Source organism: Homalodisca vitripennis, chromosome 5 (assembly GCF_021130785.1).
Source record: "Homalodisca vitripennis isolate AUS2020 chromosome 5, UT_GWSS_2.1, whole genome shotgun sequence".
Lineage (NCBI taxonomy): Eukaryota > Metazoa > Arthropoda > Insecta > Hemiptera > Cicadellidae > Homalodisca > Homalodisca vitripennis.
In genome coordinates, this window is record NC_060211.1 from 143,199,289 (window position 1) to 143,217,728 (window position 18,440).

The window sequence follows — 18,440 nt, forward strand, 5'->3', positions numbered from 1 at the left end:
TTGCTGCTTCAGTATACGACTGTCCTCTAGGCCCCATGCTCTTCTGGGTTTTTCCTAACTCCTCTCTTACTTTTTGTATCGTAATTTCCATTACAACTCTTCGTTCCTGCACCTTTATCTCTCGCTGGACTCTTTCTCCTCTTTGCCTGATTACTTCTTCCACATGCACCCATAACCTTTCCAGCGTTTCCGTTTGGAACATTGAAAACTTCTACAATGCTGCTTTTCCAGCTTTGAAACCTATCCCACTGATACTTCTTTGTGTTCCAAAAGATAATTTTCTAATGCATCTCCTTCATCTAATTTCCTATATCCACATAACGGGGAAAAAATGTTCTTCGTTCGTTATGGAATGTTTAAAAAAATTTAATTTTAAAACGCAATATCCTGACGTCGTTAAAGCGAAAATGTAGTTTTTAATTAAAAGTATAATAGCTCATTATTATCCTTTTTGGGAGAACAAGACGACTCCACTTAATGTAAAAGATGTAGTAATGTGGATCTACTAGGAATCATACCAAATTAATTATGATCCTACTTATAAGTATATATAAATAAATTAAGATTGTATTATTAAGGATAAGTCCAACATTAAAACTACACTTTTAAATTTATGCTCACAGTAAAAAATGGAAAGGCAGTCGCGTGACTGACCAACAGAAGATACCACTGCTTATAATGGGTTGTGAACATATAGTTTGATAGTTATTAAATGGTTATTTTTTAAATAATATACGAGACAATTCTATAACATAAAAACGCTTTATATTTTATTTTAATTTTATTTATAATTTTGTAATGTTTTTTATTTCATATATTACATTAATGACTGTTCTTCAACAAAATTTGTATTAAAATCTGTTTTACATCATTTTTTTAAAAGTGAATTTAAGGTAAAGGTTATTATTGTAATCAACAGAAAGACTAATTTTCTTCCAAGCTATACTACGGTTTTGTTAGCTAGAAAAGTTTTAATTAATTTATTTGTAATCCTTGTTAAATCTCGTCATAACGAAACTAGTAGTGAACTGGAAGAGGAATTAATATTAACCATGTTGAGATTCAATTTAGAATTCGGTTAGTTTTAATTAATGATATTAAATTATGCTGTACAGTAATCAGTTTTATGTTTATTTATTAATAAATAAATTAGTAGTTCGTAGCACTACCAAATATAAATAAATAAAAAGTGTATGGTTTGTATGGATTAATAAATAAAAAAGTGTATGGTTTGTATGGTTTTTAGTATTCATTCAAAATACTGCTTTACCATATATTTTAGTCTTTTTGCAACGATTGTTTGGTGTTGGACTTTTTGTTAGGTTGTTAAAGTCAACATAGCTAGTAATAGTCTTGACTTGCGATAGTGTCGTCCCTAGCAAAGAAATGTGACGATATGTTTCGTCACGCGAAACGAAAGTTTTTCCCATATTGCAAAACATACAGTACATCCATAGCCCGCCAAAAGAAGTTGTCACTTCAAAAACCTGTCCACCACAATTGTAATTTAGTTAACTATTTTCACGGTGTAAATCTATAAGATTGACACTCTCCCGACAACAGTATTCAAAAGTATTTAAGGATAAAGGGAATATTTAAAAGTTGTAAATTGTAGATGGACATAATACTGCAAAATAGTAAATCCCAGAAAGTCTTTTAAACAATAAATCACATAGAGAATAATTAAGAATTTTACCATTAGTTGTATATATATTAAAATGGTCAACAATGCAGTATGGAGACTATTTTTGATATTCACGTAAAGCATATAAATAGCCATCTTAGAGTGTAAAATTAAAGCAAATCCAAAGAAACAGAATTAAGTTAAATGATTTAATTATTTATTATGGATTATGAAAGACGTCAAAAACATCAAGACTATTATCTCCATAGCACAGCGGATAAGATGTCGTGACAAAAAAAAGTAATTTTATTATTGATTCGTTTTGTTTTGAGATTTGTTTACTTCTTCCTACAGATTCATACTAGTGCTGGGGAAGAGGAAATCGTTGATTTTAAAGTTTTAGAATCTGCAGTTAGGAGAGAAGTCATTATATCTTTTATAAAGGTAACACAAATCTTTAAACATTAGTTTTCACTAATAACCTTATTATGATTGAAGAGATATTTGATTTTCCCGTAGCCAGGCTAAATTTTGGGAACCAGTCCGTTTTCCAGTCTAATCATGTTATGTAATTTCAAACATAATAAATTTAATTCATATTGAACAATTTCCTTTCAAAATAGTATGATAAATCAAACACATGATCTATCTTTATGATATCGTTTTTATTATATCAGGTTTTAGCCTAAAAACAGTCAACTCCTATTTTTGGGTAAAATTTATTTTGTGAATAAGCAAATACTTGTTAGTATCTCCCAGTGGAATCATACGGGTCATAATATTTTTTACCTATGTCAAACTTGACAATGCTATAAGTTAACTTAGTCCTAACAATAAATTAATTTGTCAACTGTTCGTCTATATTGGATTGTATGGATAATCAATATCTTAACCCTTTCAAGTTTCTAGTAAGTAACATAGTGATAGATAATGTGATAAATATGTGTATTTAAACAATTAAAATACCTGTATGGCTGCAGTATAATAAGCATCCAGCACTCAAATTATCAATATAGGGTATTAATGATTACCGAATCATCGATGTTAGAGTAAAAATTTCTTGATATAACTACCTAAACCAAATTACGATATATATTTAAAATAACATTATAGTTCGGCTGTGTTATATCTTAAAAAAGTAATAATGTTATGATGAATATAAAAACTAATTAACTATCTAGGCTAAGATATGTATTTATAAAATGTAACAAACGAAACATTGTAACATTTACTTATTTTATACTATTTTGAAGAATAAATGCGCCAACAACTTGTGACACAAAACATGAATACATCACCATTGTTGCAGTAATTACAGATGGGCAGCATTAGTGTGTGTAACAGGTCTGTAATCAGTGATAAACTATTACTGCGATACCGTTATTTTAGTATCAGCTGGGCCGATTGATTTGGCGTTCTCATAACGCCTTTTTGGTATTAGGTTACTTGGTTACCAATAACATCCGAGGCGATTTCGTACAAAGAATGAGGCTAGGAATGGAAATATTACACTATGGAATTATTACGTGATGTAAGTAGGTTTAGATAAGGTTATCATAAATATGTTACCAGTTGTATCAAAATTAAAGATAACCTTTAAAAGCACTCTTTGTGATATATGAGCTTGATATGATACCTTTTCCACCAGAAGTGCGAAGTGGTGCCGAGGGCCCACACCGAAAGCACCCGGATGGTCAGAGGCATTTCTGATTGGTACTTTTTCTTATTCCTAAAGTATACACTAATACAAAAGTGTTTAGGTGCATATTAGTTATGAGGTTTAACATAGGAATTAATACATAGGAATGGAGAAAATTCAATACACAACCCAAACCCCGTTATTGTTGCAGGGCTGGCTGTGTGTTATGGATCACTACAGCCAGTTCTCAAACAAAATAGTTATACCAATACAATTCTGTATACCAGTGAGAATTAAGAAGTACATTGAACACTCTAAAAAGTGTGCTCTAATTCATTTTCTCAAGAATAACAATTTTATGGTGCCTTAGCCCAAATAATTTGGTACTTTGGGATTATACCGACCACACCCAGACATGAATCGTTATTTCACATTTCGTTTCTACTGATTACTAGATTAGCGTAGAACAATATTTCGTCAATATAAAACAGGAATTGTCTTATCGCAAACACCTCCCCATCCTCAGACAGAGGTCAAAGTCGAGCGTCTAGTAGATAACGTGATTGCAGAGTCTCGCCGCCCGTTCAGCTGGTGCATCGCTTTGTTGTACTTCCGTGTTTTACCTCTACATTTCTCCAAACACAAAAATTCAACAAAAACAAACATTTACCAAACTAAACTTTTTATTAAAAAAACACTCAAAACTTGTTTTTATTCTTGATCACATTCCGCCACCCAAAATGCGAGTGCCTCCGGCCATCAGCGCGGGCTTCGGCAGCACCTTCGGTGCTGCCCCGCGCTGATGTCGACGAAAGAAAAACATCCCTCGAGATAGTACCTATCAGTAAAATATCAAATTCTAGAGGGGCTAATCAGAAATATAAATTGAATTGTAATGGAAAGGCAATGATGTACCGTGCAAATCACGTGATGCCGCGCGGCCTGCCGTAATCAGGATTCTCGAGAAAGATAAGATAACAGCGACAACAATACCGATCACAATACCTGGAAATGCTTGTAAGTTTGTAATTTTGTTATTGAAGAGTTGTTTTTTCGTTCTATCATGTTTGTTTCTATAAATTTCTATTTTTGTGTTCTTCATACTGGTGTGGTCGGTATAATCCCAAAGTACCAATAATTTTAACAAAAGTTTTTATCTGACAAAAGTATGCGATTTACATTGTGCTTTGAAAATTAAGATGGCTGAATCTTGTAACGAATCATTTAAAAAATATGTATTTTACAACAGTTTACAATAGCTGTATCAATAAATAAATGCTGAACTAAATTTTATTAAAACCATAACTTATTAATTAAAGATGCCAATCATAAAATACATTTATGTAGAATACAACAAATTTCAAAGAGGATTAAAATTGTATTCCAAAGAAGTCACTTTTATACATCATGAAACAGAATTATTATCCTCACAAACCACAATAGTAAATATAAGTAAATACTTTGAGTCAGTTTTGAAAATTCAAAACTCAGCGGTTAATTTTAATAATTACAATGGTTCTTTCTCTATTAGTAATAATAGTCTTGCAAAAATAGATAAGATATAGTCTTGAGGAGTCTTCCAAAAATTAACTTATCACAAGTTAATTTCGAAATTAGTATGATGTGAAATTAGCTATCACGGCCTATGTGGTTTGTCAATTTTGCTGTTTTTAACTATTTAATTTTCTGGAATTTAATTAAAAACTAATTTATCCCTTCCTTGTTGGCTTTTAAGCATTGATAGATTCTAATTTAAAAAAATTATTCTTCACTTCCTTGATAACTAAAATTGACCTCACATTTTATCAAGTCAATGCTTGCAGTTTGTGTTATTCTACTGAATTCTTTCAACTGTACACTATGTATTGCATTAGAATGGACTATAATGAACATTTAACTTTCACTTACACGTAGGCCTAATTAAAGTTTAGAATGTGAAACTGTTAATGGTAATTTAATAAACATTTAGTTTAACTCGACTTCTAAAAAATATTTGAGAATATTTCACCAGTATTTTTTGTTTTGTTTCAGGTTTTGTTGTCATCTTTGGAATATGGTAGACTTCGATCTTCATTCTTTTCCAATTGTTGATTTGAAGGTAAATACAATCCATTTGTACTGTAATTAATTAGTTTCCAACAAAGTATGTTGTACAAGAGTCACTCTGAAAGTTTTGAGATATTGATAACAGTGCATACTTTACTGCAACAATCTTAACATTCTTGTCTGATTGTCCAAGCACCCATTAATACGTGACAGAAATCTGGGTTTGTCAGTGTACTTGTTTTGTGTTTTTTTTTAAAAGATAAATTTTGTGGTCATGGAGTTATCGAGAGAGCATTTCCGAGCTATGATCTTAAAGTTTGTTTTCTAAAGAGGAGTGCACCTAGTGTCAAAATTGGCTTTGGTTCTGAAGCACCATCCTGTGCTACTGTTTTTAGGGGGTATTAAGAATTTTGAACATATGGCTCAGAAAACTGGGTGTTAAGTAAAAAAACAGAAAAACGTTTGATAGTATTAATTTGAGAACAAATTATTGAGAAAAATCTATGGGCCAACCCTTGAAGATGGAGAGTGGAGGATAAAACATAATGTGGAGTTGAGGCAACTATATATGGACCCAGACATAGTGGCCGAGGTGAGAAGTAGGAGAATGAGATGGGCTGGCCATTTACTAAGGAAGGAGGACAACTCCTTAGTCAAGAACGTCCTTGTAAACAATCCGGAGGGCAGAAGACCACCAGGAAGGCCCAAGTTGAGATGGCGAGACCAGATCAGAAGAGACATAAAAAAACTGGGAAGAAGGAAAGAAGAGGCAATGGATAGAGACATCTGGAGGCAGTGTGTTGGCGAGGCAAAGTACCACCTTGGGTACCAAGAGCCACGGCAGTAAGTAAGTAAGTATTAAGAATTTTGAAGAGGTAAAAATTCGCTCTAAGACAAAAAATGTTCAGGAATGCCACGTTCTGCTGTCACTCAAGAAAATGTTAATTGGGCATCCCACTATGATCCAAGAGGATAGTTGTAGTATTTATTAACCTTTCCAGCGTTATTGACGCGGATCCGTGGAGGGCCACTACAAGCTCAAAACGTCATTGCCGTGGATCCGCGTTTTTGCATTTTTTATTTTCTTACTGCTATGTTAATTGAATATTTTGCTGCTAGATGGTTCTAGTAGACATGCGACATACAGACGGGTTGCCCCGCCTCGAATTCTGTTACAATGGGAGTGGCAGTTGCTTCTAATTGGCCAAACACTGTCTAGCGGGCGTTACCCTGCGCCTTTCACAAAGTCATTGACGGGATTTCCCGTCAAGGCATCTAGCCAGTTAGTTAGTGGGAAGCGTCCAGTACACGCATATGTATTTTGGTTATCGCTAATTTTCTGTTGTGTCCTATTCTTTTTAAAGTAAATTATTCATATTATATACAGCAGTTTCCAGTATTTATTTAGTGATTTTTACCATTATTCGTGTGAATGGCGAATCCAGACGATTCGGAATTTGAAGATTCGGTAATTTTGAGCAATTACTTGGTCAACCCCAAACTTTTTCATATTTTACTACGGTCATAAGGATGTTATCAGAAAGCAAGAAACATAATTCAAGCCCCGTAAGGCCGTCCTACAGGTTGCCTAGCGATAAGAAGGTTCAAAGTCCACGCTATAATAGTGGCTTGCGGGAGACGCGCGGAATGTCAGTTGTGACAGCCCGCCACCAAATAAACACCCTTTGTCTACTTTTGTATTTTTCTAATTTTATTGGTTTGTAATATAGTATATGTTTATCTATAAAACTGTGTTTCATTCCCATACTTAGTGAATAAATAAAAAAATATTGGTGACAACTACACTGCTATTCTACGATATTCTCAAAAGTTAAAAATTAGCCTAGGAAATCCAAAAAGGGCTAAACAAATTTTATTCAGCGTTAAATAACTCTATATTGACATACAGAAACGAAAAAAAATTTAACTTTACACATTGGAAATTTAAAAAAATTGTAACTATCAAAGATCAGATCTAATTTTTCATGACGCTTAAAGGGTTAAATTATTGAAGCTTTCTTAGGGATTAGAACCGAAGTAGTGTAATTAATATTGCATAAGTTTTTAAAAGTCAGAAAAAAATATTTATGGGTACATCATGATTTGACAGAGAAGCAAAAAGTTGAGTGTGTGTGAATCAGTCAGCAAACCCTCTGGTTGTTTAGTAATGGTGGTCATCGGATATTTTAAAAATTGTCACTGGTGACGAGACGTATATACCATTTTATGACGTTCCAACTCGAGGGGTCGTGAGTGGGTGTTTGAAGACGATCTGTCACCACAAGTGTCAAAAAAATAAGAGCCAGTGAAGAAAGTAATGTATGCTGTTTTCTTTAGGAGTACAGGACTGATGAAGGCTATCAACCCACATTATTCTACTGGTACATATACAGGACACCATGGTATGGTGTGGTAAACTGTCTTAGGCATGATAGTCTCAGTACTCTACAGTTGTGAGTTCAGCGGGAGAGACAAAGGACTATCACAGCAAGTTGGTTCACTGAACAATACTTGCCAGAAGTTTTTCAGGATTTGAACATTAAGGGTTTAGTTTTGCACCATTGAAATGCCTCTTCTAACACTGCTATAAAAACTTGAGAGGTTATGGCCAAAAATACAACAAAACTCACAATTTTTGACTTCTGGCAGTTCTTCACTGTGAAGGAACATTAGCGCGGTTGTCGCTTTTCTCCAGTAGCTGAAATCGAGATACATAAATATTTTGACTTCATTTTAAAAATTAAGCGGTTGGGTGCTTTCAACAAGTAGAAATCCAAAATCACAAGGGTGTTGACGCTAGATATGATTACTTTGAACATATCTATTGTTTGGTAAGTCTGGCACAAAAGCTCTTCATGTATCCCATAATTTTCAGAGTGACCCTCGTATCATTAAAGTAGGTGTGTGGTACACACTCATTTAGCGTTCTATGTATTTTGCGTTTCATATTCAAACAGAGAAAAAGAAAAATTAGATTGTAATACAAACCTAACATGTGTATTTCGTACTGTACCGTACCAGAAATTAAAATCACGGTCTTGGTCAGTGAAGTGTTGTTAAAGTGTGCCTTTTTTGCTGTAAGCCACTATCGTGTTTATAACTAAGTCTCCATGTGGTTAGTAAATAAGCCAAATTTTTTTAAGTTTGAGATGTTTTTCAGACTTAGAATTTTTATTCTTAGACATGTATAGAATAACACATATAATTATATAATGTAGAAATTAATAAATTTGTTTTGAAACTTCGTTATACAGAAACAAATATAAAAACTTACTAGTTATAAGCTAGAAAAACTTTTTGTTAAATAGTAAAAAATATAGAATAGCACCGTTATATAATTTATATTACATTCAATAAAAATAAATTGCTCAAACCTCTAGAATTTCTTATGTAGTCTTCAAAAACACTGAGTTTGGCCATACATGATAAAACGTACTTCCAATAAACTTCAACTTTTCCTTGTACATCTTCTCTAAACACGTAGACTCAAACTGAATTCACTTGTGTGAAAATCCACAAAGAAAACATAAACTTTGTTATACAGTGATAAACAGTTTATTTTCAGGTGGAGGAAAATATACTCTCTGTTTTAAGGACACTGTCATAGGCATATATATACACTAGTATGAGTAGCCTTCATTTAAGTATTTCAAATTTTAATACAATGTCTTCACAGTGTTAGTTTAATATCAATAAAATATTTAAAGTCAGTAGCTCGTTTCATTCTTGAGATGTTCTCTGGACAAACACACTGATATACAATTGGACAGAAAAAATCTAAATAGCATCTAGAGTGATAGGGTAATTTTGTATCCCATGACAGGTAGGTACCATCATATAACTTATTTTTGGCTGTGTAGAAATGCTGTTTCATGCAAAATTTAAAGTCAACAAATGAAATCTTAATTGAGGTATCTTGCAAATAGGCTGCGGAAACGCTCAGCCAATTCCAATTGAGAGACATACTTATCATCAAAGATGACGTTGCCTATGTAGAATTGAGGTTACTTGCAAAATTTCAAGTCCTTTGCTCAATTCATTCTTGATATATCTAGCAGAAAATATACACACAGGCATATAGGCACATAAACAGAAGATGAATGTGTGAAATATACAACATTTGTACAATTCATTCTCAAGATATTACCCAAAGTTAATAGGCTTTGCTGAAGCTCACCCAGATCCCATGAAGGAACATGCACAATCATAAAACTTGATCTTACAACTTACTTGATATACAACAGGTAGGGATACACAATACCTACCACATGTTGCTTGAACACACTTCACTGAGGTTTTATGTCAATTTCAGGTCTATTAGCTAAATGTGTCATTTCATTGTTAAAATGTGATATTATTGTACTCAGTTTTTTTATAAATTTATTTATTCTACAACTATCTTGTTGCAATCATAAGACCTAAGTAAAAATGTTCCCTATACGCTCAGCCAAATCCCTGCGAGTGACTTGCACCATCATCGAACTCGATGTTAGCTATAAGCTTCATGCAAAATTTCAAGTCTATAGGTCAATTTGTTCTCAAGATATTTCACGGATAGATAGACAGAAATTGGAATTCTTTAGTCCCCTTGAGGCTTTGTTAACGTTCTGCCCAAAGATTAACACAATGGAATATGTAAAGTATTTGACAGAATGTAACGAATATCTTACCAGTAAATCCTCCAAATATAATTTTATTTTACTCAGTTTTGTTATACATTTAGCAATTTTATGATTGGTATTATGATTACCCATTAGACCAGTGTAAAAATGTTCGCTAAACACAACCAAATCCTATGAAGTAACATGTACCATCATTGATACTTACTTACTTGATACTTGATGACTTCGTCTTTGACTGATAAAACCAGAAAAACTGTGTCAATTTTGTTTAAAAACTGTTTGCAATTTGTTCAGAACAATTTTGTCAAGTATTTAAAACTATATACACTATTTACAAAGGTTTATGGTGGCAGGACTAGAACAGTGGGTCATCTTCAAGTTCCTTGAGTGCATAGATAGGCCTACTTGTAAGTCTGGACCATATGGCTTCCTTGAACTTAATAGTGTTCATATTTCTGATGCTTTCCGGTAGGCTGTTGTATAGTTTGACCGCTGCTATTGGAAAACTGTTCAACGATTTTGAAAGTCTACATTTTAGGGTGTTTAGGTCTTTTGCATGGCGGGTGTTGTAGCCATGGACATCTTGTCTTCTCCCAAACAGAGATTCATTCTCCTTTACGTATATAAGCGAGTTCATTACATATTGGCCTTGAACCGTTAATACCCTGAGGCGTTTGAAAATAGGCCTACAATGCTCCAGATGGTCTGAAGATGTAATGATGCGTAGCGCCATTCACATTGAATTTGATGTCGACTCTATAAAAATGGTACTACTTGGAAATTTGAGATCTACGAAGTGTGTTCAAAAAGTAACAAGAATTATCATTTTTTAAATTATTTATTCATCTACTTAAATGTTGTCACTTTTAAAATATTCCCCACTATATATTCTGCACTTGTTCCAATCCTCGAAACACTTCCCAAACTTGATATTTGGGATAGCCTTTAGCTCTTTCAGTGATGCACTTCTAATGTCATCTATACTTGTAAAACCACTAACATTAAAGGTTCTCTTTATTTTTAGAAGTAAAAAAAGTGACATGGGGCCATGTCTGAGAATTTGGAGGCTTGGGCATCGTTACAGTACTGTTTTTGGCCAAAAATGTAAGAACAAGTAATGAAATGTGAGCAGGTGCATTGTCATGGTGCAAAAGCCATGAATGGTTTTGCTACAAATCCTAGTGTTTTTTGGATTGCTTCCACAAACACGTTGAATTTGTAGGTAGTACTTCTTATTGACCATTTCACCTTGTGGAAAGTTCATGATGCACTAAAATCAAAGAATAACCTTCACGTCCATCTGCACTTGGCGAGCCTTTTTCGGTGTTTGTGATCCAGAATGCCTCCATTGATGAAATCTTAGTTTCAACATCATATTTTTAAACCCATGTTCAATCTCCTGTTATAACACGTTTCACTAATTCTGCATCATCAGTGCATTTAGTGACTCCTGAGCAACTTCCATTTGTTGCTGTTTTGTTCAAAATTCTACAAAATTTGGAACAAATTTAGCTGCCACACATTTCATACCCAAAAACATTCGGAAAGATTTCATGGCATGAGGCAATTGATATGCCAACATCATCAGTGACTTCTCTGATCGTAATACAGCGATTGTTCCATTTCCATAACCATTTCTTCCACTTTTTTTTCTTTTTCGAACACAACATCTGTTCATGTTATGGGGCGTTCTGAGTATTCGTCATCTGCAATCTATTCACGGCCATCTTTGAGACGTTTATAGCACTCGTAAATTCTTGTTTCACTCGTAGCAGGCTCATCACGCTTTTCCCACATTTTGTTTGTTACACTTTTTTTTCACATAACATGTGATAAAAAACTCTTTGATCTATTTTTGTAACACATGAAAATCCCTGAGTTGATAAAACACGTCTAATCTTAGCACCTGCCATTGAAAAAGTAAACAATTAATACAGTTGGTCATTTTATTATACTTCAGGAGCATGACTACCAACCTAATAAAAAAATATAACAATAGAACTCTCCGAACCCATGAAACTTAAAAATTCCTTTTAATTTTTGAACACGCCTTGTACAGGTCAGTTTATTCTCAAGATATCGTGCAAACAGACAGAAGAGAAATTTTGCAAGCTCCTCAAGTGATAGGCTTCACTAATGCTCAACCAATAACTTAATACCTACAAATATTTCTTTCTTTTATTAAATTATTTATTTTAAAACTGCATATATGATGTCATAGTCATAGTTACTGTTATATATGTCATTGCAGGTTACCCTCAAAATTATATTTAACTTATATTTACATTTATAATTGTTAATAAAATCATTATTGGTTGTCCCCAGGAAGAGGTAAAAAAGTTACTAATTGTGTATAATAGTTTTGTTCTAGCTCTTGTATTGATGTGCAGAGTTTTATTTTTATGAGTTGAATTTATTTTAATTCCATAATAGCATTGATGATGGAGTCCAAATGTCGATTTGTGATAGTATCGAGAAGCCTGTAATAGGCTAACTGTGGCCTGTTCCAGATGTAAGCTCATAGTAAGATGATAAGACGAAGCCCAACCCGAATCGAGCTGAAGCTGGAGGACCTCACCGAGTACCAGCCGATGCGGCGAGAGTACGAAGCCAACAAAGAGCAGCGACAGGTAGAGCAGCGCAATTGGGGACCAAACAAGCCCAAACAGGACATACAGCAGACAATCCATGACAGGATTGGTTACAACCCACAGCCAAGGCCCTCCTCATAATCCTCCCACACTGTTTTTGTAATTACATTTACTTAAAAAAATAAAATTATTTTGTAAAAATTTATACGTATTTTCTTTTCCAGGCCATCTTTGGTGTCCACTTTATTTTAATAACATGGTATGTAATGCTCTATTTTTAATTGTGAAAGTGCACCTAATCTAGTTTATGTTTATTTAAGTATTTAAAAGGGAAAAAAAGATTAATGAATTAATTTAGAACATTAAATTTTTATATTATAGTTCTAAAAGTGATATGATTTACATAAATATCTAATATTCTTATTCGTAGCAACTCAAAATAAATAAAAAATTACATAGTGATAAAAATAAAAGCAGTATTTCATTCTTGAAATATATATTCATTTCTGAATATAAACAGCATGAATTAAATATAACACTTTAAACATAACTATTAATTAGAGAATTTACACAAAGAACTTATTTTAATTGTATTGAAAGTTTATATTGGTGTTATCTCTCTAATTAGCCCTTTAACTGCTTTGTTCCTGGATCCTGGTGACATTTGAAGCATCAGCTGGCACTTTGTTGATGTGTAGTATGATTATTTTTATATATTTCAATTTACTAACCGAGCGCCGGGCCTAGTTACGTACTACGACCCCCTAGCGCAGAGTATTTTTCCCATGTTTAGCAGTTTTTGACATAAGTTTATTTGAAGTTTAATAAATAGAGTAAACAATGTTTACGAACATATCAAATAATGTCAATTTGTCAAACAATTATAATATATTACCATTTATCACACAACTATTTACGAATAAACATCAGAAAACACCTCATAAAATATGAACATAACCATTTCCAAACTCCTGTATGATGCAAAGAATGTGGCGGCCAAGTAGTAGTTTGAGTAATGTCCACAAGATTGCACCACCAACTGGAGAGCTATCTTCTAGACATTTCTAACATAATAAAAAAACCAAATAACAAAATATATCAGCTGATACAACAGACTAAACCCGCTGATAATATAACAAGTTGTCCAGAGAATGAACTTAACTGGTGGGAGGATTAAGCTCTGTAAAATCACAAGTAAAACTTGCTAATGATAGTAGATTCTTTATTTGTTGTTCTTTGTTTAGGAATGACTGTAATTTTATTCACAGTGTATGTGAAATAAGTCTAATGAAGTCATAACATAATGAAAATGATATAAATCTAAGCAATAATAAATGTAAAGCTGCGTGGAAAATTATCAGCAGCAACACTCGTCAGGTGCCAATTGTAATAGTATCAACATTTTATTGCAATTGCCCCTGATATTTTAAATAATTTTTGTATTAACTCTGTCTCAGAAATTAAAGACGCTTTGGGACATTCCTCTTGTGCTGCAAAAGAATGCTTACAAAAATGTAACATTAAACTATCGCCAGAAACCTTTGAATGGACAGATATCAGACCCGAGGATATAATCGAATCTGTTAACCTAAGCAACTCTGACAGTGGTAACATACACATGTCCAATAATGTCTTAAAAAAAATTATTCCAGATATTATTGTCCCTCTTAAAATATGTTTTAATCTCTGTTTAAATGAGGGCTATTTTCCTGAAGAACTTAAAATTTCAAGAGTTTGTCCAGTGTTTATGATGGGTTCAAAAAATAAATCTGAAAGTTACCACCGCCCCATTTCTATAGTTCTAAACTACTTGAAATCCTGGTTTTTAAGCAAATTTCTAATTATTTTGAAACAAACAACCTTCTAAATTCTATGCAATTCGCTTTTAGGAAAAATAAATCTACCTTTCAAGCCCTAGACAAATTAATTAGAGATGACTCGCAAGCCTTTGAAGAAAAGACAATTGCTCAGGCCACTTTATGTGACCTGAGCAGGGCTTTTGATTGTGTTGATATCAATGATCTTATCATGAAATTATCATCTATGGATTGGGCAGTGTACCTCTCTCATTTCTAAAATTCTATTTAAGCAATAGAAAGCAAAAGGTTTATAACAATGGTAACTGGTCTCAGGAAGTAAATGTCACATATGGCGTCCCCCAGGGATCTATATTAGGTCCTTTGTTATTCTTGGTCTGTATTAATGACTTGCCATCGTCAGTCTCTGCCACAACAATCTTGTGTTCAGATGACTCAGCATTTTTAAATACAGGAAATAGCATTGAGGAACTAAACACTCAAACGCAAAATACTTTATTAGAAGCTTCAAGCTGGTTTAAAAACAATGGTTTCCATCTAAATGTACCTAAAACTCAAAATATCCTGTTCAGTTTACGAAAATCTGTAAACCCTCAAAGCAATCTATCTAATCATGCTAAATTCTTGGGAATCATTATTGACAGAAATTTAAATTGGGATGCCCATATTAATTATCTTTCAACTAAGTTATCTATAGTGATTTATCTTCTCAGATGGCTTACACTCTATGTTAATACAAATTATGTGAGAAAGGCTTATTTTGCCTTTTTTCAATCCATTATAAGGTATGGACTAGTAGTGTGGGGCAAAGCAAGTAAAATTAATAACATTCTTATCCTAAAAAAAAATCTAAGAATTGATGTAAGCCAAATTTGATGAGATGTCAATTTTGATGAGGACCCCTCGTTGCTGCGCCTATTGATGTAGGTCAAATTTGATGCGAGTGTAAATTTGATGAGAGTCCCAGGTTATAACACCAATTTGCTATGTGTCACTCCCACGTTGGTTACGATAATTTGCTGAAAGTCAGTTCTTTAGAATTATTCACTTACCATGTAGTTGTACGCGCCTTGTCACCAGTGGCACGTTGTTATACCATGTTGTTCATCATAGTATCGGTCGCCATCTTGCCCAATGCTAGCTGTATTTCCTCGTATTACTCAAAAATTATTAGATTTGAATGTCTCTGGTGTTATCACCAGAGACAAGTCTGTGTGTATGTCAGGGTTCCAAAATATATTAAGTAATAATTACAAAATTTAACATCACTCCACACTTTTTGTAAAAGGGATATTTAAAGAAAGTCAAAGCAAGTGACTACGAGATTAGTTTATTAAATGTCACACTCTCAACAATATTATAAACTCACTCACCTTGCAGTGCTTTGATAATTTTAAAAGTCTAAACAATATCCCATCCTTGATTAAATTTCAATATACTATACAACAGATCATTACTTTCCCAGGAGAACTAACACAACCTCCTTGCTTCGAGTCTGATGGTAGAAGAACGAATTTCCGTATAATACGACGGATACTGATTCAAAACAACACTCATCACTTCTCTCGTTCAAATCAGCGTCTTCACGAATAAATTTAATTTAATTCTTTCTCATAATTGTCGAAATTTATCACGTTTACTATAATTAATCAATTTAAGTATTTCTATTTTCTTTTTATTAATTTTTCAAAGCTTTTTATTTAAATTTTTAGCAACATGTGCTTTATGACGTCATAAATTTACAAGTCATTCATACCACAATTGGTTCTTCTGCGTAATTTTATTTAATGTTTTTGTAAAACACGAATTTTGGTTATGTTTACTTCATTTTAATTAATCAAATCTTTTCCCGTATAAAGTTCAATAAATGTCTTCGTTATTAAATAAATCTCAATTCCGACAACATGTGATTCACTGATGTCACAGTCTGCCGATTCATTGACGTCACAGTCTGCCAATTCCCCGCGAATATTCAAATGTCGTAATTTGACCTGTTACAGAATTATTACTAACTCACAGCCACTTTAACATTGTAAACCTCTTTTTTACTATTTGTAAAATGCAGATCATAATAAACCTGTATCTTTTTGATCTTATGAAATATATATTTCAAAATCCTCTATTAGTAAAAGCCTAGCAGTATAAAACACCCCCACAATACCAGGAATAAAAATACTGCATCTATTAATTTTAATAAATTGAGCAAAACTCTTGAAAGCCATTGTTTTCTTTTTCTAATGAATCAAAAAGTTCATTTTCGAGTTGTAACAAAATATTTACAGAAAAGACAATTAAATCACTTTGAAAACTATTTATCTTATTTATTAAAATATTGTTCATGTAAATCCTTGCATTGGCCATAGTTATCAGTCCACTGACACAAATTAGTCAAGTGCTATGTTACTATCAGCAGTTATATCCTGAATGAGGCTTGTAGCAAGTAATCACTCCTGACCCACTTACAAAGCTCATTAAAAACCCAACTCATAAATGATTTAAAGATTGCTTTTTTTAGTGAAGCTTCAACAAATTGTCTCTCACAAGATCAACTTGAATACTAATTATGTACAAGCTTGTCACATGCATTTCTTGTTATTATCACATTTAGGAAATATTTCCTTTGTTGATTTTCTTGACCTACTTAACTGTTTATATAAGCAGACCATATCTCTTTGTAGTTGATTAAGTGGTGGGAAGGGGGAATCACATGCGTGACAAAGTTATAACTTCTTTCAACTTATTAAAGTTCATTCAAATTCAATTGATATGTTCGTGTCAATAGGTTTTTTATTTGTTCAAGCTGGCGTTCTTTTAAATGGTCTGAAATAAGTTAGTTTATTTATGTGCTGAATTTGTTTATAACTCCAGAAGCAAAATAAACTGTCCAAAAACTTTAATTTAGCAATTGAAGTTGTATAATGTTTTTACAGGTATGTTTAACGAACTTTTTTGAAAAAATATCATATTTTGAAGAAGTTGCCATGTGAAATTAATTTAAAATAATTTTTTATTTTAACATGCATATTACATTTACTTGCAGTTCAGAAACAAATATTCTCTCTGTATTCTCTGAAATAAATAAAATTAAAAATATTCGAAATTTTTATTAAATTAGGACTAAATTGAAAATGAGTTATAACTTTTTGATATACAACTGTTAAACTGTATAGTAAGTTATGTGTTTCTTTTATAGCAGAGATAGTAATCCCACACATAAAATAAGTTTTGGGTTATGAATGGTGTGCCACTTTAGTCACATCTATATTACATACATTTTTACTTTAATTGTCTCACTATACAGGGGACAGCCCAGTGATATGTGGACACCAGATTAGTTTGACATTCAGAGTAAAGCCTAACAGTTTAGGTTTTCTCCAGAGAGACATCAGGTAGACCTGGAGTTTATGAACCTCTTCAACAAAAGTGCATTTGCTTAGTTTTCAGCGGATTATAGAAGTATAGAGTTTGACATGTAAACTTGAGCTAAAGATACATTCTAAGAGGAGTTATTGAGTGTCGTAACAACACAGTGAAACTCATTAACCCATTGCCTACCACTGTTCATATTTTTAGGACATATTTAAAATATTTTATTTTTTAATATATAAAACTAGGATAATAGTTAAAAACCCTCTTGTGTTATTAATTATATACTGAATTAATATTTTTAACACTTTTATTGTCAAATTTTTAGGTTTAAGCCCTATATTTACTGCTTTTAAATAAGTAAAAAAACTACTTGCGAACCTTTCATGATACATTTATATGTACAATAAATGTTACTTATTTTTATTTGAGCTAAACAACACAAATCTCTTATTTATATAGTCATATTTCAATAAAAGTATAACTTTTCATGAAAAAAGCTTAAACTTAGCTCTCAGCCATGTTTTTGGTAAGCTGTCCTATAAATATGACAGTGGTAAATAGCAGTGGCTTACGCAGTATCTGCTCCAGAGACTAGTTACAACCTGATCTCTCCCCACCAGAGTCTCAATGGAGTGCCTGCAGTTTACTTTTGCTGAACGTTGTCTTTACTGTGATGAATCATTTTAGTTCTGTGTTTTTTTATTGATAAATGTGTATTTTTACTCATAAACA

General features: G+C 32.7%; 1 protein-coding gene across 1 annotated transcript; it reads left to right on the forward strand.

The window, feature by feature from the left end:
• The first annotated feature begins 1,909 nt into the window (after positions 1 to 1,909).
• On the forward strand, positions 1,910 to 12,725 carry LOC124362956 (anaphase-promoting complex subunit CDC26-like). Its single transcript, XM_046817861.1, has 3 exons — positions 1,910 to 2,068; positions 5,295 to 5,361; positions 12,442 to 12,725. The coding sequence occupies exon 3, from the start codon at positions 12,460 to 12,462 to the stop codon at positions 12,661 to 12,663; it is 204 nt and encodes a 67-aa protein (XP_046673817.1). The 5' UTR covers positions 1,910 to 2,068; positions 5,295 to 5,361; positions 12,442 to 12,459; the 3' UTR covers positions 12,664 to 12,725.
• Positions 12,726 to 18,440: the final 5,715 nt, after the last annotated feature.

What these genes read in the sequence shown, in the direction of transcription:
- LOC124362956 (XM_046817861.1), top strand. Translation starts at nt 12,460, where the DNA reads ATGATAAGACGAAGCCCAACCCGAATCGAGCTGAAGCTGGAGGACCTC.